At 43.8% G+C, this 19,165-nt stretch overlaps 2 protein-coding genes across 2 annotated transcripts in view; one reads left to right on the top strand and one right to left on the bottom strand.

The window, feature by feature from the left end:
* Nucleotides 1-305: 305 nt before the first annotated feature.
* Nucleotides 306-16,766, top strand: lzts2a (leucine zipper, putative tumor suppressor 2a). Its single transcript, XM_034203765.1, has 8 exons — nt 306-583; nt 10,063-10,716; nt 11,354-12,004; nt 12,125-12,247; nt 12,508-12,654; nt 12,881-13,396; nt 13,504-13,608; nt 13,740-16,766. The coding sequence occupies exons 2-8, from the start codon at nt 10,096-10,098 to the stop codon at nt 13,920-13,922; spliced, it is 2,346 nt and encodes a 781-aa protein (XP_034059656.1). The 5' UTR covers nt 306-583; nt 10,063-10,095; the 3' UTR covers nt 13,923-16,766.
* pdzd7a (PDZ domain containing 7a) overlaps nt 16,731-19,165 on the bottom strand; it is a 30,382-nt gene continuing 27,947 nt past the window's right edge. Inside the window, exon 15 of the mRNA XM_034203766.1 lies at nt 16,731-17,971. Coding sequence (XP_034059657.1) covers nt 17,804-17,971 — 168 coding nt within the window. The 3' untranslated portion in view covers nt 16,731-17,803. The remainder of the gene's footprint in view (nt 17,972-19,165) is intronic.

Raw genomic sequence — 19,165 nt, 5'->3', positions numbered from 1 at the left:
TGTTTCCCTAAATGCCTGTGAGCCATTTAGCTTCCACACAAAGTGGATCATATTTTCTCGAAAGTGTTCAATCTGACACAGGATTGTGTTGATGCAAAGTGTGTGAAAGAGAAGGGGATGGATGAAGCTCAGTCTAAAAAGAGAAGGGGGAGGAGAGCGAGGCAGAGGAGAGTTGTGTGTGTGTTCAAAGAGGGGAACTAGAGGCAGGGGGGCTGGCAGACAAAAGTGAGAGAGGGGAGGGAGGAATGAGGAGGAGGAGGAGGAGGAGGAAGGGGAGGCGGTGCTAAGGCAGACAGCAGGGAAGGAAAGCTGAGAAGAGGAACAGTGGAGTGAAGTGAGTAGAGAGAGGAGGAGAGGACCGGAAAATAAGGGGGCTTCCATTTGAAAGTCCTCGTGTAGGGATATGAAGTCTTGGTGCGCTGCAGATGCAACGGCAAGAAGCTGGAGTTTTGTAGAAAAGAGGTAGACGACGGGAGAAAAGAAGGAGAAACAGGGAGAATCTGAGCCAGCAGAGAACTGGAGTGGTTTTTCTTCCAAGAGAGACGAAGACAAGTGAAGGCAACGATGCAGGGCTCTCACTGGGGTGAGTGTGGAGCAAGCAAGAGAGTGTGTGTTGGTCTGTGTGTCTGCATAAGTGTGTGTTTTAAATTCTCCAAAATCAGGCTCTCTTTACCTTACCCTTTATCCCAGTTTGGCTTTGTCAAAATGAGGGGAAAATGTGCCTAAGGGAACTTTGTATTCATGAGCAAGTCAGTGTGAAGCCACTTAAGAGGGTGTCAGTTGCCAAAAGGCTAATAATGGAAGGTGTGTAACGGAAAGAGTTGGAGACAAAAGTTGCTTAGCAGGCCCAGTCATGCACACGTCCCTATTTTAACAGGATTTGAGATTAGTTTAGGAATGTCAGAGATATTTTCTTAAATACTGATAAACTGTTCATTTAACTGTTCACATAATGATCCCTGGAAAACCTGGTTTCCTGTCATTTTGCCAGAGAATGAAGACAGCTGGATGATTCAGTCAGCTGACATGAAGTTAGTTTCTAAAGTTGTTACGACTGTAGCTGACCCTGCAGCCTTTTGGTGCTGCTCCAGCTGGGACAAACAGATTTACTGGGATTTGTTGAGGTGGGATGATGAGTTTTTGGGGGTGTTTGTGAGCCCAGGTTTTTCTAATCCAAACCCTGGGTAATCTGCTCATTTCAGGCCGTTGGAGTATTGATTTGAAACTTTAGCCTTTGGAAAAGCTGTCTCACCCTCTGGACAGTTGGCCTGGAAGAGCTAAGAAGAAAGAGGAGGGTGGTGTTTTTCAATCTGTCTGCGCACACTCACATTCAAGATAAGAAGGAGCATGAGGCAGCAGATACATTTCTTCCAGAGCAGACAATTAGGCTGCATCTCAGAAGTGTGACCCATACGAAACATGTTTTTATCCAGAAGGCTCAAAGGGAATCTTTTTGATGACGAAGCACTTTTGGAGACACAGGCTGCAGTTGTTTTTCTTCTGTTTTGCCTTTGCGTGTAATTACAAGACTCCTTGTGTGCCCTGGGCCACATATTGTAGTTTCTCATCAAGTTTGTTAAGGACCCAAGAGTGACGTGTCAGCAGATATGTTTATAGTCAAGGCGGTTTCTATTCACTCAACTTTTCAGAGTAGCTGTTTGACCGTGTCATGTTGAGGTTTAATTTAAGACAAGACTGTAATTACGTAGTCTGGATTTTGGCAGGGTCATACAGAGTGACGTTCCACTCCATAAACAAAATGGCTTTAAATGGGCAGGTGTCAAGAAAAAACGCTGACATTACGTTTAATTCGAGGGGAGTGAGAGTGGCGGACAGATAGCCGAGAAGATGGGTGACCTCATCTGCTCTGAACAAAACAAATGAGGTAAATGTGTGTCACGTGTTGCCGGTTACATACGTAACCCTTTCCAGCCATGTTGACTCAGACTTCCTGTGTGTGTGCAGATGTGTATATGAACATCATTAAAGTAGCTCCATATAGTATAGAGTGAGATATCTTTTACCTCAGTTTTTCCTTACTTTTCATCCTTTTTCTCTAGGGTCCCATAGCCTGGATTAGGTTGGTCAAATAAATGTGTTAGGTTTGGCAAACACATACTTATTGCATTCACCCTTACCTCCCTCAAAGAAGTTATATTTTCCTTTTGGTTTGTTTGTTGGTATATTTTGAGCAGGATAACTGAATAACTACTGACCTGATTGTGATACAAATTAAAGGAAGGATGTAGCATGGGCCAAGTAAGAATCCCCTTCAACTTTCGTAGTGGTTCTGAATCACAGGGCAGAAACACAAATGATTTTTCCTTTCGTTTACATCACAAGATATGGCATTTTGCCTTAGATCGTCTTATTTGCTTCATTAGCACCAATCGGACACGTTAAAGGATTCAATACTGGATTCGGATTCAATTTGACTTCCAACCCTGGATATATTATTTTCCATTGATCTTGTTTGGCATACATTCCATGCCAGGTATTTATGTAAATCCTGGATTGAGGAGCATAGTGGAGCGCTGCGGGACGTCTGAAAGAGAGACACAGAGAGATTAGACATCAGCCTGCCTTCTATTCAGTATGCTGAATGAGAGTTTTCCACACCAGTGTGCCCCCCCCCCCCCCCTCCCCCCATATTCTTCCAGTTTACAGCGGCACGGACAGTGGGTCTGAATACGTCTGCACATGTGCTTCTCTGCCATGTCAGATATTTTCTCAGATGAGTGGAAGTGAATTATACGTCGAAGCTGGCACAGTTAAAGTGAGGCGTTGCTGCTTATGTAATAGCTTCTGTGGAACTCATTTGCCTGACTGTATTTAGTATCACTGTCAGTGTGTTTGTATCATTGTGTGTGTATTCTATTCTGTGATTCCACACTAAGCTTTGACACATTTGCTAAACAGATATTGTGGCCTACTTCTCCTCAACAAAGCCTAGGAGTAAAGCGCTCTCCTGAAAATCAAGACTCACTGCCCCCCTCCTCCTTATCCTCCCTCACATTTGTGTGGGTCACATTGTCAGTCAAAGTGTTGTTGCCTTCAGTGTGAGATAACAGGCTCCTTCTCACTGCTCTCTGCCCTGAGTTTAACTGAAACAATGGATCTCACTGCTCATGCAGCCAAAGCAGCAGGGGGGGAGGAAGGGAAGTTTAGGAGGGAACACTTAACTCTTCTCTCTACATTTGGGACAATGAGAAGCCAGAACAGTCTTAGGACCCTGATTTTCTTAAATAAACTCCAGTGAACATCACGCAGAAAACAAAATGACCTGCAGTAGCAAGAGCTCAGAGCTGTACCTGAGTATTTTATTAACAAATCAAAGAGTAAAAGCTGAAGTGGTCATTGATCCTGACAAACAGTAGTCCTCTGGCCAGACTAATCTCTGAGTCTCTACCACCGGCATTCTTGGTATTTTCAATGTCTGCGGGTCTGACCACTGACCGCTGGATAACTGTCTGTGGCTGGAAAAACCTCTTGGAAAATCCAACATTTGGAGCTGACCAGGAATGTCAGCCATATTTCCCTTTTTCACTTACTGTTACCTCAATTTCCTCCAATGCCAGCTGACTGTAAACCAGCACTCTCCAGCTCTAGTGCTGTGTCGGGCGGGGGATGGAAGCTCTTCTCTGATATGGGTTGATAGCATACAGAATAAAAAATACTATCAAATATTAAGAACAAGCATCAAATGGTCAGATTCACTAACTTATTTACTTATTATTTGCTTTAGATTGTCAACTAGCGCTGACTCCAGGAAGTCTCTGCTCTCAATCTAGAAATAATTCAGGTTAATATAGCCCCATTAAATCACAACTTGTCATTTTTCCATTTGGTTCTTTAACAAGGTCAAGCAAATAAGATAAAACATATTCATTCATTATATTTACAGGATCTTGTAGATTGAATGTTGTAACATTTGGAAAAAGCCAGGAAAGTCTTCATGCTCAGAGGTGTCAATCTTATTTTCTAATTTATTGGCAGGAAAGCAAACAACAAATTAAAATAGGTGTTCTTTGGAAAAACACGTTGATATCAAATGTCCCAAAACAAAGTATCGACGCTTCTCTGAAAGTCTGGTATGTATGAAGCGTTATCAAATTGTAAGGATTTTATCTTGTCTGAATATTGATGAAACCTCGCTATATGTAGTCTGTGTCGAAATGAACAGAACAATTTTACTTCAAATTGAACCCATAAACAAGCGTGTGATTGGCGTTTGAGTCCCTGAACTACCATAGTGTTTTCACAAGGCTCTGTCGCCACTTTCATCATGTCATTGACGTCTACTGCATCCCATTTCAATAGATTGCTGGCTGCTCTCCCTGTCAACCCCCACAGGGACTTTGTGAGTTTTTTCTGCAGTTGTATGCTTGTGTGATAGAGGAAAAGAATCAAGGCTTCGTTCACCCCACTCTCCAGCAGCCTCTCAAGTCCGAATTGAGGCCAGATGCTTTGAGATGCTAAAGAGCCAAAACGGTCTGCTGTCAGACTGTCACACACGCACAAAACTAACTTACTCATTCATCTATTCAGTCACTCTTTCTCTTTCTTCCTTGCTTTTCCTGTCTCCCTATCTCATTTCGCCCTGTGCATGAAGAATGTGGGCCTCCGCTGCCATCGCAACGCTTCCAAACAGAGCGAGAAGCTAACGGCAACAAGTTGGTTGTTAAAGAAGAAAAGGGGGAAAAAACTGGACTGTGGGAGGACCTGTTGCCAATTACTCCTGCACACTTTTTCACTTTTTAGAAAGCTTTTTTCTTCGTTTGCATCACCAGTGAAAACCTGAACTCACAACTTTTGTTCAACTATGTTACTTTGCCAAAGAGGACAATAGTTTTTGGTTTGAGCGAAATACTCTTGGCAGTGAGGCAATGGGTTAATGAGGACTGAGTAGGTTTGCACGTATTCAGCAATCTCCAACACACACACACACACACACATACACACACACACACACACACACACACAGACACACACACAAGCCAAGCCATGTGGGGGTAGGTGACAGTGAGCGACCTCTCAGACAGACAGTCATTGTGTTGGAATGGAGGCATATTATAACCTCAGGTCTTCTGGCAAAACATTAAAAGACTTCAACTCAATTTACAGTGGAGTCGGCTGACTTCATTGCAATACCATTTTCTTTCCTGTTTGAAGTTTTATTGTGGACTTTCAGTGAGTGGATGCGTGACAATTATATGGGGGGGTAGATTAGGTGTGGAGTGATTGCCTCTCTGAGGTATGGTGTGTGTCAGTGCGTTGCAGCCTTGCCTTTACTTGTGGATTTTCTTTTGTTTCATAGCCATGGAGGATTATTGTGACTCACTAGCCAGTTGATTTCTCTCTACCTCAGTTTCTATGTCTGACTTTCTCACCCTCTTCAACCACTGGGATCACTGGTTTTAGGATTAATCAAGGCCACCCAGGCTCTGTTTATCTAAATGGAATATTTCTACTGGTTTGAACAAGCTCTCAACTTCACACGGCTCGCTCAAAATATCCTGCTTTATTTTAACTGTTTGGGTACCACTGAATATGCTCTTGGGATCAGTGAAACTCCACTCGGTAGTGACCACCCATTATAGAAACGCTACACAAAGACATATTTATGAATGGTTCGAATTATGGCTCGCATACTGATACTTTTGCCCCCGTCCATATAGTTCCTGCTCTGATCTGACAATCTTATACTTTCCACCTGTTGCTTTGGTCTTCACACTGGCTTTACCTTCGGTTAGTCACGCTGTGGTGTTGCTGTTAAAGCAGGGGCCGATGGAAATCTAGCTGCACACACCAGTGAGCAGGAGGTTCGTAGGAGAGGGGGGATGGAAAAGGAAAGAGTGACTGGAGAGCAGTGGAGCAATAATCGAGCACAGGAGGTAAGGAAGAGAGGAAAGGGATATGGGTGAAAATAGTCAGGAACAGGAAAGAAGGATGAAAGATGAGGAAGGAGGGGAAGAACTGAAAAAACATGGCAGTTCATCTGCAGGATGTCAGCTTTACCAATAGTTAAAGCTGCACCAATCAATATTTTCATATTACTAATGGCCAAATGGCTTAAGGTAAAAGCATTAGAACAATGGTTAGCACCAGACTTTGCTAGTATGTACATTATCCAAGTTTTAACACAACTATATACAACAAGTCTGCTGCCTCTGCTCTGCTGTAGATCTCTGGTTTTCAAGGACTGAAGATGCTTACGCTTTACTTGTTTTCACCGTGATAGTTCACCAAGTGTAGATTTCATGTCTTTGCTGTTGTTGCTCTTTGTCTCTTTTTGTTAAAATCCTTAAAAGAGAGGCAGACATGTGGAAAGAAGTGAATACAAGATAAAGAGATGGTTTGGCTAGGGAATGATGTCTGCCATGTCTTTTGATTTTCTCTTCAGGAGATCTTAAGGTGCTTAGACCTGTGTCTGGCCAAATAATATCCAAACAGGATTATAAATGGTGTTCCCAAGAGCTCAGGCCTCTTTGGAGCCTCTCTTTGACTACCTGGTATTGGAATTCCCCTTAAACCCCCGACCATCACCCCCACCCAGCCTGCCTTTGTATTCTTACTTCTAAAGCCACTTATTTTTCTTCTGCCTTATTCCCGCTATTCTAACTTTTCTAACTGAGCCCAGCAGAGTCTCCGGAACAGCTCGGAGGTTGCGTGGAATTGTGAGGGGCGATCTGCTGCTGCAAAATAATGGGTTTCCTCTCCTGGTTAATACTGGCGTTATGAACAGACTTATCATAACGGGATTATTTCCCAGTCACAGACCCCTCTGCTGGATCTTGTTAGAGAGCTACCTGGGAACCGCTCTCGTCTGTCAGTCTTGCTTTTACTCATCCTGGGCCAGTTGGAGGATGAACTCTCACAACCATTTGGTTTATTTCCAGTTCGCAAGCAGTGACGATGCGTTTAGGCTATTCGGCATCCTTCAATAGAGAAATGGTTTGAAGTGTGAAATGGCCCTGGGCTGACCCTGCAATAGCTAGCTGCTTCACTATTGGAGTTTATTTTTGAATGTCGAATCATATGCCTCGCTGACAGAAACACCTCATGAAAGACTATCGGAATAATTTCAGGCACTTGAGATGTTTTCTATTTTTAGTGACTATGTCTGTTTTCTCTCTGCTTGTCTTGCGCTGCTGACAGCAGAAGAGGATGTGGGTAATGAGGAAGGTGGAGGAAGCGGTGAGGGCGAATGGAGGGATGGTGAGAGTATTTTCACTTTGTTCGAGGAATGCAGCCAAGAAGGGGAGGATTAGAGCTTCAATAACCTTAAGAAACAACCAGTGAGCAACATCAGACGAGGAAATTAGCTTTTGGGATTTGTTGCCAGAGTAGCCAGAACAAAAACAGGCCCTTGGAGGTTACAGGGGTGGGAGGGCAGAATCAGGCCAGCTCCCCTTCACCCATCAGGGGGTCACAGGGTTAGCTGAGGGGGGCCACGGTTGACGGTCTCAGAGGGTTGTTAATTCTATTATCCCTGCCTGAGAGCTCCTTGTCAGGCCTGGGAGTGAAGAAGAGGTGGGCACGGCTAGATAAAAGGTGAACGGAGGTTGTGAGGCATGATTATTTTTGGCATGGGAAGAGATCACATACCACACATATCTTAATCTCCTTGAGCCATGGGTACTTATGAAGTCTGTCTCCTCTCTTTCACCCCCCCACCCCTCACTCCCTGTCACACACTCACAGGCCTGCTCACTGTTTAGTCAATAATCAACTGGCAGGAATTGAACCTCCCTGCTGACTGATCATTAACGAATAATTAAACCAGCCCTATGTTTTCTTCTCTCAATTCCCATGTGGTGCAATATTAAACACTTTTTAAAATTCCCAATATGTTTTTGTTTGGCGAACACTAAGGTCCCAAGATAGCTATAATACAAGCAGTTTGTTTTGAAATGTGAAAGAGTCTGTATTTGCAACACACGTAACTCATAGGACTCAACAAATCACAATCTAATCATTTGATTAAATTGTGTAAAAAAACTACTCTCAATGTTTCCCAAAACTTGATATCATGAGAATATTTTCTACTTAGGACTCGCATGAAAGATATGCTCTGTTAATGAATTTGTATTGTGAGTGTGGCTGTTCCTGATGTGCGTGTGTGTGTGTGTGTGTGTGTGTGTGTGTGTGTGCGTGTGTGTGTGTGTGTGTGTGTGTGTGTGTGTGTGTGTGTGTGTGTGTGTGTGTGTGTGTGTGTGTGTGTGTGTGTGGTCTAGCATTACTATACTTGTGGGGACCTAAATCTGTTTACATAGTCACGTGTGGGGACTGGCTTCCCTTATGGGGACAAATTGGAGGTCCCCATGAGGGGAATCATTCATTTTAGGGTGAATACTTGGTTAGGTTTAGGGTTAGGGTAAGGTTAAGGGTAAGGGTTAGGCATGTGTTGGTTGTGGTTAAGGTTAGGATAAGTCTCCAGGAAATGCATGTAAGTCAATGTAATGTCCCCTGAAGTGATGTATACATGGTGTGTGTGTGTGTGTGTGTGTGTGTGTGTGTGTGTGTGTGTGTGTGTGTGTGTGTGTGTGTGTGTGTGTGTGTGTGTGTGTGTGTGTGTGTGTGTGTGTGTGTGGTGTGTGTGTGTGTGTGTGTGTGTGTGTGTGTGTGTGTGTGTGTGTGTGTGTGTGTGTGTGTGTGTGTGTGTGTGTGTGTGTGTGTGTGTGTGTGACTGTCAGTCTTTATGATTGTGTTAGTCCTGGCAGACTGTGCGCAGACATAGCTGGCATGGATTATTCCACTTGGCCAGACTGATTTGGGCTTGGCACGACACACTGAGTATATGTGTCCCATCTCTGTCCCTCCGGGAAACTAACACTGATAATACTATCTGCAAATGGAAGACTTAATCTGCAGCCACTTATCGTGTTCGTAATATGTATCCATGTTTCTCTTCCTAAAAATAGTGCAGTGACCAAGTGAGGCAATTACTTCAAAGATTGTGTTTGATATGTGTATGAGCACTGTGATCATGAAACTGTGAAGCGACTAGTTTTCAAACCGCTTTAAATGTAATACACAGATGATTGCTCACCGGATTCGGACAGGGTCAGGAAAATCAGCGAGCAGCTGCAGATGGAGATGAGCGTGACTGTCTGTCATCCCCAGTCTCTGCTAAATCCATCCCCTTTTTCCTCTTCCTGCCCCGCTAATGACATTGAGCATTATCAGTGGCGTCGCCAGAGACAAAGAGTGTATTTAATGAGGGGATGAGCCTTTAATGTGGGGGGGGGTCTGTGGATGTGCTCCCCCAGGAGAAATGTGTTAAACAAACAGCGGTTAAGTGGCTGTAGATAATGAGTTTTGCGAGTGGCAACAAGACTAAAGTACACAAATAATTTGGCTTCATTGTTGCAGCAAGATTGTTGTTAATTATTATACATTTATATGTAAAGTACATGTATTGCATTTGAAAATTGAAAATACTGAAAATGATTTATTTAATCATTTTAGTTTGAGGAATTGAAGAATAATGATAAGATGATGAGCCCTATACCACTTACCACATGAGTCTCATTTACATATTCTTAACACATGGATGTGATTCTTAGCATCTGCGAAGACTGTGGTATTGTTCCTTTTTTAGTTCAAGCATATTATATCTACAGTATGGCTAGTTTCCATTCGGCTGTTTCAGTTTTAGGGTGCTGGTATTGTACATGACTTACTGGGACACAGTAAATTGAACAGAGATATTTTTAATCTATTTAAAAAACCTTGAAAACATTTTGTGCTTTGACGAGACAAAATGTCTGCTGTTCGTTTTATTTTCTGCAAAACTACAAAATAATCTGTATTGAATTCACACAAGACAGAGAAATATGTTAAGTAATAGCCATAGTATTTTTTTAACAGTAAAATCACTAACGCTTACTTTTTCAGCATTTAGCACTTAGGTGGCGCTTTGAGCTAAATGCTGATGTATAACCATAACCATGTTCACCACGCTGGTATAGTGTTTTAGCATACTACATTTGTTTTTAAATACATAATCTGTGACAGTCATTAATGTAAAAAAATGTCCCTCTCTCTCCCTCTCATCAGTGTGTGTGGTGTGTCTGACGCCGTCGGGGTGCCATGGCTCTGGTACAGGCACTACCTGTGACCGTGACTGACTACCCCAATCCAGGTCTCGACATCCAGCAGTACCGGCCGCTATCATCCCACTCCCCCTCAGGCCCCTGCCCGGGCCCCTGTGGGCCCTGCAGCCCTGGGACAGCCATGGGTTCTGTCAGCAGCCTCATATCAGGCCGGACATATCAGGAGAAACACTGCCGGGCCGCCAGCGAGTTCTCCACCAAGTCACGCCGATCCACCCCGGCCACCAGCTGCTTCCGGCTCCAGGACAACACGCTCCGCAGCGGGAGCTCCCTGGAGCATCTGCTGGTTATCAGCAACCAAACGCTTCCCCAGGCCCAGGTCCTGCCTCCACCATTGCCCACCAAGAAGCAGCCCCGGCCTGGTAACTGTACTGGGACTGGGGGAGGAACGGGTGCTGGAGCAGTAGGTGGTGGCCTTAATGGGAACTCTGGGTATGTGAGCGATGAGGTGTTGGTTGGAGACTGGAACGACAACCTGGTGGTGGCAGCTGTTAGTCCCTGTAGTGACTCAGAGGACCAAAAGGACAACAGGGCTCTGAACGGCAACATTGGAGGGCCTCCTCCCAAACTCATCCCAGTGTCCGGACGGTTGGAGAAGGTGAGAGCTGCAGACTGAATAGCTAGAGCGATAAATCACCCAGGCAGATTTATTTTTGCTTATTGCAGGTATATAGATTACACACTGTCCTCATGAAACACTTACTCAGATGTGAGCATTCCTGCAGCATGTGCTGGCTATTTATTTTCATCGATCCAGAGGGAAGCTTAATCAGTGGCCTGCAAGGCTCGGATGGATCATTTGACAGCTACTCACCTTGCAGACACATCATGATCAATGTCAGAGATCGCTTACACTCACTGACATATTTAGTGAACCTTGAGGAAGATCATTAAGAAGTAAAATGCTTACTGAACATGTGCAGAGCTCTCACCAGCCTCAACCTCCACTCTTCACCCTCCTCTTTATTTATCTGCCCTTTAATCTTGTTTTCTCTGTCCTCTACCCTTCTTGCCTGTCTCTCTATATCTAAGATTTTAGGAAAATCATTAAGAAAATTGCTTAATGAAGCCCATGAATATCAATTTACCCAAATTAAACTAATCAGAGCCTAGAGGGGTGATCTACCAACATATCACTGCCCCCCTCTGTAATGAGATTTATTCAGCCGTTGCTAATTAGCACAGCTTAGCTTTATCAATCACTAATTTTGTTTGTCATAATAATGTACTTTCAGAACATGGAGAAAGTGCTGATCCGTCCTACAGCGTTCAAACCTGTCATTCCCAAGAACCGTCACTCTGTGCATTACCTGTCACCACGGCCAGCGCCCAGCAGTCTGTCGGAGAGCCAGGCCAGCCTCAACCTCCTACTGCCCCTCGGGGGGACCAACGGCGCCGGCGGCACAAGCGGCCTCGTAGTGAGCAGCACTTCCAGCACTGAAGGGAAACGCAACTCCTACAGCGGGGGTCGAAATGCTCGGAGCAGCCAGTCCTGTTCCATGTCAGATTCAGGAAGGAACTCCCTCTCCAGCCTCCCGACTCACAGCAGCACAGGCTACAGTCTGGCTCCCAGCGAGGGCTCCAGCTCGGGGGGCCAGCTGGAGCCTGTGACGGGCCTCGGCCGAACCACCTCAGGTGGAAATGGAAGCCACGGCCACACTAACTCAGACAGTGGACGCTCCTCATCCAGCAAGAGCACAGGCTCGGGGTCTCTAAGTGGGCGCGGGCAGCCCCTGTCGGACAGCGGGTCATGTGGCCACTCGCCGCCCCCTGTGGAGGGCTATGAGGGGGTGGTGAGGGAGCTGGAGGACAAGCTGAGGGAACGAGACCTGGAGCTGCAGCAGCTCCGGGAAAACCTGGATGAGAATGAAGCTGCCATTTGCCAGGTAAGACACTCACCACCGACCAAACCTTTCTTTAACACACAATCAAAAAAACATGATTAGATGTTAGTAAAAGTTCAATATTGACCTCTGAACTCTTACCCATGTCTTTTGATCTGAAAGGTGTATGAGGAGAAGCAGCGTCACTGTGAAAGAGAGATGGAGGAGCTGAGACAGAGCTGCGCCACGAAGATGAAGCAAGCCTCGCAGAAGGCCCAGAGGGCACAGCAGGTGCTACAGTTACAGGTACTGTAATGGAAGTGCAGCATTAAAGTGAGCCGGGCCTAATAAGGCCTAACCAAACCGAGCGAGGCCTGCAGTGGAAACGCGTCATAAGTTTCTAAAAACCTTTTAAAACATTTACCCAGACAGAGATGTTCAAATTGTTACATTGCAAGTCTCTTGCTTCAGATGTGAGTCTGCAGATTCTTTCTTTGAGGGTGCATGTATTTTTGTAGATCGACTTGTTATTCAGTTTTAAAATATGTATCTTTGTGTGCCGTCAGGTATTTCAACTACAGCAAGAGAAAAAGAAGCTGCAGGAGGACTTCTCCTCTCTGCTGCAGGACAGAGAGACGCTGGAACGGAGGTGTGCCTCCATCCAGAGGGAGCAGACCCAGCTGGGGCCACGTCTGGAAGAGACAAAGTGGGAGGTGAGTGGAGGGGTCAGGTCAGGGTGATTAAAGCCATTCAAGGTGCCCTGTGAACTGCCTTTGTTCCAATCTGGCAGGGGGTCTCTTTGACATACTAATGAAAGCATAAAACAGCCCTAAAAGTAAGGTTAAAGAGTTATTATTGATACATGGCTTTTAAGCAATTTGTTATGTATTTTCAGCGATCTCAGCTCTGTCTCTAACTTGCCTTCTCTTGACCCTTCAGGTGTGTCAGAAGTCCGGAGAGATCTCCCTCCTGAAGCAGCAGCTGAAGGAGATCCAGTCTGAGCTCAGCCAGAAGGCCGGAGACATCGTGATGCTGAAGGCTCAGCTGAGAGAAGCCCGTTCTGAACTGCAGGCCAGCCAGGCTCGGTCCCGCGAGGCTGGGATGGCCCTGAGGACGAGATCTCTGGAGCTAGAAGTCTGTGAGAATGAACTCCAGAGGCGCAAGAGCGAAGCTGAGCTGCTGCGGGAGAAAGCAGGCCGATTGGAAGAGGAGTCAGCTCGCCTCCGGGACACTCTTTCCCTTCACAGCGGACACTCTCTTCCTGCAAATCTAAGCATGAAGGGGCATTGCATGAGCCTCTCCCTCCAGCAGGGAAGAGGAGTGACAGGGAGGGGGGGTCCCAGTCCGTCTTTGTACCGGGATGCAGAGGACACTCATGTAGTCTGGGGAGGGGAGAGTGATGAGGCGAAGGCACAGAGGCAGAATGCAGAAGCAGTGCTGGGATTCAGACAACAGGTACAAGATACTAATACTCAAATGAATGGGTAAACTGCGACTATTGTGACGTCCTCCACCATCTTTTTACTGCAGTTTCTTACCTTCTTTTATTTATTTTCTCCCAGGTGGAGAGGCTAAAGGCTGAACTCATGTACGAGAGGAGGACTAACGAGGAGCAGCTGTCACGGTTTGAGGATGAGAGGAGGGTGTGGCAGGAGGAGAAGGAAAAGGTAAAAAGGAGGATCTTTTCCTAATTTCTTGGGGATTTACTTTCTGTCATTTTCGTGCAGTCACATGCCAAAATAGCTTATTCTGATCCAGCGTACTGTTTTACTTACTTACTGTCCTTCCCTCCGCCCAGGTAATCCGTTACCAGAAACAGCTGCAGCAGAACTACATCCAGATGTACCGTAGGAACCGGGATCTGGAGCGAGTGATGAGGGAGCTGAGTCTGGAGCTGGAGAACAGGGACATGGAGGACTATGAGGTGCACAGTGGCAGCAACGACATCCACTTTGAGGAAATCACCGCCACAGAGATCTAAAAACACACTTATACTAATATGTGCACAGGACCATGGAAACACAACTCACAAAAAAATCAGAGGAGGTAAAACAAACATTGAACTCCAGGCCAAATACTGCACTATCTTCAAAATGGCTTCACCTGGACGACTGACCACTCGTCCCTGTCAAAATGGACGTTTCCCAAAGGTGCATTCTTACTTTCTACCAACAGAGAAGTACTCCAATAAATCCTTATAAAGTGTCCCCTCTGGCGCTTTTAACAGGTTTATTCCACTACAAAGCCAGCACAAAGACTTATTGCCCCTCTGTGGGAGCAAAAGCAGTGAAGACAGCGTTTCTTCCTCAGACCACATTCAAATCAGGGTATTAAAAATCGTCGGGCACTTGAAGCAAAAAATGTCATACAGGCACAGCAGTCAAAGTGCAGTCGCGCCTTTCTCTGTAGCACATACAGCTAAACACCCGGCCACCAGCATGCATGTTATGATGCATCATGACACTCCTATCAACACCCCCGCTGCAAGATATTAATGATGATTACATTGATTACCCTTCCACATAACAACAACAGCTGAACTGGTCCTCCACGAGGCTCAGCCGTGCAATTCATCTTTACAATTATTACAAGAAGAATCCTATTTTTGTTCTTGTGCTCTAATTCCTCAGCAGGTTGGTATTTTATAAAAGAATGTATGTGACTGTTATCAATCCAGAGTAATGCAGTATAAATGGTCATCATCAAAGAATCTGCTCACATGGTGTTATTTTTATTTGTTGTCCTGAACTGTTGTTTTTGTTGAACAAGACATCAGACTTCAACAAACAAGTTGGGACATTCATATAAGGACATCCTAATTTCCCAAAGCACCAAGGACACAGGAAACAAACGCTCAAAGGACGCTGCTTATGTTTCTAGACCACCAACAGTGATGCTGTTGCAAGAGTGCAAGCTCTGACATAAACATTTACATTTTACAATGATGTAGCATTAGGAGGTGTAGCATTGGAGATATTCTACTGATTCTCCTCCTTCTTTCTATTTCTGCCTTTGTCTCTATGTGCGCGCTCTCTCTCTCCATCTTTGCTTATTACTCTATTTTGTAACAGCTGGCAGTTGGTATCAGGAAACAAAAATTGGAGCATATTCTTCTTTGGTCGTGACGTCATTGAGAGATTTAAGGCATGCTTAGTCAGAGTTTCCGTTTATTCTCCCTCGTTCCCATTAGTGCTCTTTATTTAGCTTTTGGCAGCCCAAAGCCAAATAACACTTTAAAAGTCTTCCTAGTCTCCCTTAGACTATAATGTCACTGACTGCTATATAGGTAGCAAGACTGGCATGTCTGCATGTCGTTGTTTGTTGTATCAGATTTCAGAGGAAGCCGGTTCAGGTAGCGGTGAGATGTGAGTTTGCAGATGCAGTAGCTCCAGAGCTGACTGTCCTCAAGGCAGGTCGGCTTTAAAAGCCCTAAATATAAACCGGTGGGGAGTTTGTTCACATTTCAAGCTGTTTTCTCACAGTTCATGCAGGGCTGTGGGGAACACTGCTCATGGCGGGTCTCTACTGAAAAAAAGAAGAGGGCTGAGAACTTTTATTTTACAAAGAGTCTATATCAAGGAATAATCATTAAATGGAAATCTATATAATGGAGGAGATGTTGTATATTTTTTTATATATAGCACCTGAAGATATTTTGTTGTAGTACTGATTTAAGTGTGGGTTTAATAAACAAAACAACAACAACAAGACTTCTATATATATATATATATATATATATATATATATATATATATATATCTATCACATACAAAGACATCAAATGATGGATCAGTTATAAGTGGAGGCGGCAACATAGGAGTGCACCTAATACTGTAATGCATGAGAATGTTTACATTATATAATCTGTGTGACATTAGCATACACTCTAAAGACCAAACTTTGCATCTGATCGAAACAGTTGGGAGCTTATTAAAGGTTCAGTTTTGACTTGTTGTCCCTCCATTTTGATTGATCTTTCATTTGATCCTCAGTATCAAGCAGCGTTGGGTTTTGTGCACGTCAGTAGTTTAAAAAAGCATGAGATGGGTCATTTTTAAATGACTTGTTCATTAGGTTAGGGCCGCAGCAGATGCAAACCAGGATATTGTTAATTTTCATATACCTGGAAATGATATCATACCCCTTTCAGAAAGTGTAATCAGTATGATTGTCAGACTATATTTTGCATGACCTCACCACATTCACTGTGGTTTGAGAGAATGTTTAGATTATTAGTTCTGTATACATCAACATAAAGCCATGGGAAGTGACCATGAATGGAACAAGTTGGGTTTGTCCAACCCATATTCAATTTGTCAACCAGACCTAGACTGTTACACACTCACCATAAAGGCAGCAAAGATACAGATTAACAACCGACCTGACAAGTACTGTGTGCACCGTAGACTTAAATTCTTTCCTCACATCTCAGTTTCTCTTCATCGTTGCATAACCATTTTCCCCTTGTAAATATGTAAAACACTAAATAGTATAACAGAGTGACATTGTCTTTTATTTAGACAAAATATCTATTTCAAATGTAGCCACTGTGACTAGACCAAAGCAACGTAACACATTTTCTTTTTTTGTGGCATTTTTTTGTGGCATTCTTTTTTTTCATCCTGTTGTGTGCATTTGTTTTAATGTTTACTTACATTGTGTCTTCAGTAATTCACAAAGTATCTAGTTGTCCATGTATATTTTTATGTGTACATTTCTTGTACAAATGACTGGTTTTTAATTAAAGAACAAGTTGTCACACTTAAAAGTTACTGTTGAACTTTTTTTACCTGAAACATGAAATTAAAGCAGTATTTTGAATGAGCTTTTATTGTTTGTTAACTCAATAGATATGTTCAATTTCATCTTTGAATTGAATTGCATGTCTGAATCAAAAGGTTTTAACTTTCGCTTTTTTAGCACATTTGTATGTATTTCTCCCCATTAGCCATCTGCATAAGTAAGGCACTACGCACACTGTATTACCTTGCTGCCCATATCACCTCTACCCGACTTTAATTTAAACCATACCACTGGCCTTCATGTCCTGCATTTCTCATTGACATGTTTTTCCAACTCCTCCACATGTCTGCATAAGCTCAGTCCACAGCGGGGTGTAATTAAGCCTCTAAAGTGGCGGATTGCTCCAGAGCACCAGCACTTTTGCCAGAAAAACGGCACAAAAATACTGAGCAGCAATTCGTAATAATCCCCCCTGACATCCACTAAACCCAAACTATCAGTTTTGACATAATACAGGGTTTTAATCTGTGTATAAATCTATAAATCTCATAACGCAGGCTGGGGTAATCTCTCTCTGGCAGGCCTGTGGGACGGAGATGCTCCAGCTGAAAAACACAGACCACTATCAGACTTAGAGGTCACGGCAGGGTTGCCAAGAGTCAAACAATGCCGCAATTTCAACCAAGGAGGAGTTCATGAATTCAATTATCACAAAACTGTATTACTTAATGTTTGTCTAGTTGATGTGCAATGTATGTATTAAGTCAAATGTTTGCTAAAAACACTAAGAATGTTAAAAAACGTACATTACATTTGCAGTGCACTTAATTACATTGTAGCAAACTGGATCTTATCGGTGTCCTGATAAATAAACTACTGTAGCAGTGGTACAAACCTTCTCTCTAATGTCCACCTTTTATTTGACATATTTACTGTCATAACTCTGCCTTTCATAGGACACATGCTTCTGTGTATCCGTTCCCCTCCACAGTGACCGGAGATCTAGATGTCCCATATTTCTTCTTCTGGAGTGAATCCTGGATTCATTCACTAGCGCCGGAGTTGCAGGTTTTGTGTCCTCATGCCTGAACATCAGTTTGACTGTAAGGCACACAGAGGTTAGTCCGCAGGTCTCCTGGGGCTGCTGGGGACCTTTGGGACCTTGACCATAAAAACCATCGGGTCTTTGGCCTTGTTACTGAACGCTCTGCGAATAACGTCCACCGCGTGCTGATGAGTCACCCCCTGAAGACTCTCGCCGTCCACGGACAACAGCTCATATCCTGCCTGCAAATGCAAACACAAGGTCAAATGTTTAACATGCAATACTGTCAACAAAGGGTAAAAATTATTATTATTTAAATTGCATGATGACATAAAGTATATCTTTGTATTTTATCCTTTCCCCTTGTTTCTCTTTTTCCTTGGCGATCTGTCCCTCATGGACAGTTTCCATAAATCTGCAGTGATTGTGTCCCTTAGCGGGAACCTGATTTATTTTTGAGAGAATTGGGGCCCTCCTGTTAGTTTAATATATTCACACTGAAGGCCGTCACTAGTGCACATACTGTATAAAGTTTCCCCTTCACCACAAGGTTGTTGAAAAAAAAGAACATGCACTTACACAACCACACACACAAACACACACACATTTGTGACAGTTTTCTCAATGCTTCCTGCAGGATGCGAGAAGAGAGTGATATAACTTTGGAGGCCTGAGGCGAGGAACTTCCCCCGATGTCATCTGGATTTGACGAGGATGCACCTGCCTCGTGTGCTCAACCTCAGTGAAGGTTAGAAACACATAACACAGAAACACGCAAGGCCAATGGCCATTGTTGTATTTTCACCGATCACGTCTTTCTTCCCTTTCCCTTTTCCTTTCCAGTGATTAGACACAAAGAGGCTTGTTTTTCTTTCATTCTGCACCTGCCCGTTAGATCTATTATGGGTCAAACACATTTGTTTAGGAGGAGGCTGGACATGTGTTTGTTCAGACAGGTTTCTTCACAACTCATCAGACAGCCGTGTGTTACCTTAGAGCCTTCCGTGAGGACAGCATCAAAAGATTTAGATTAATTTAACCAAAGAGGAGATTAAAAGTGCTTTTTCCCATTTTTGAAAAGTAATTTATTTGAATTAAATAGATCTCAACCTAATCTGCCCTATCCTCTTTACGGCCATTTATGGAGCCCATTTATGAGGTTTCCTCTTAGCCAATGGACGTCACGGTCCAAAAATAACACGGCCTGTAAAAACTACTACAGTTGCTTGGAGAGATCAGTGAATCGTTCATAATGTGGTTTTCCAGGCCATTTTAAATAAATTCAACTTGATTATTCAGTTTAGGAGAGGTGAAGTTCTGGCTTTTTGTATTATTTATTATAAGTAAAATCTCTATAGATGAGTAAACATATCCCTAAACTAACAGTTGTGGGGCATCTCATTGTAAATGCTGAAATTATAAGTAAATCTACCGAA

Source organism: Gymnodraco acuticeps, unplaced genomic scaffold, assembly GCF_902827175.1.
Source record: "Gymnodraco acuticeps unplaced genomic scaffold, fGymAcu1.1, whole genome shotgun sequence".
In the NCBI taxonomy this organism is placed as follows: Eukaryota; Metazoa; Chordata; class Actinopteri; order Perciformes; family Bathydraconidae; genus Gymnodraco; species Gymnodraco acuticeps.
The sequence above is the reverse complement of the archived record's forward strand: the minus strand, read 5'-3'. Positions and strand labels throughout refer to the sequence as shown.

Bases quoted from the DNA above. Each gene is read 5' to 3' on its own strand.
- lzts2a (XM_034203765.1), top strand. From the start codon at position 10,096: ATGGCTCTGGTACAGGCACTACCTGTGACCGTGACTGACTACCCCAAT. The intron at 10,717-11,353 runs GTGAGAGCTGCA...ATGTACTTTCAG, and splicing joins TGTCCGGACGGTTGGAGAAG to AACATGGAGAAAGTGCTGAT. The intron at 12,248-12,507 runs GTACTGTAATGG...GTGTGCCGTCAG, and splicing joins AGCAGGTGCTACAGTTACAG to GTATTTCAACTACAGCAAGA.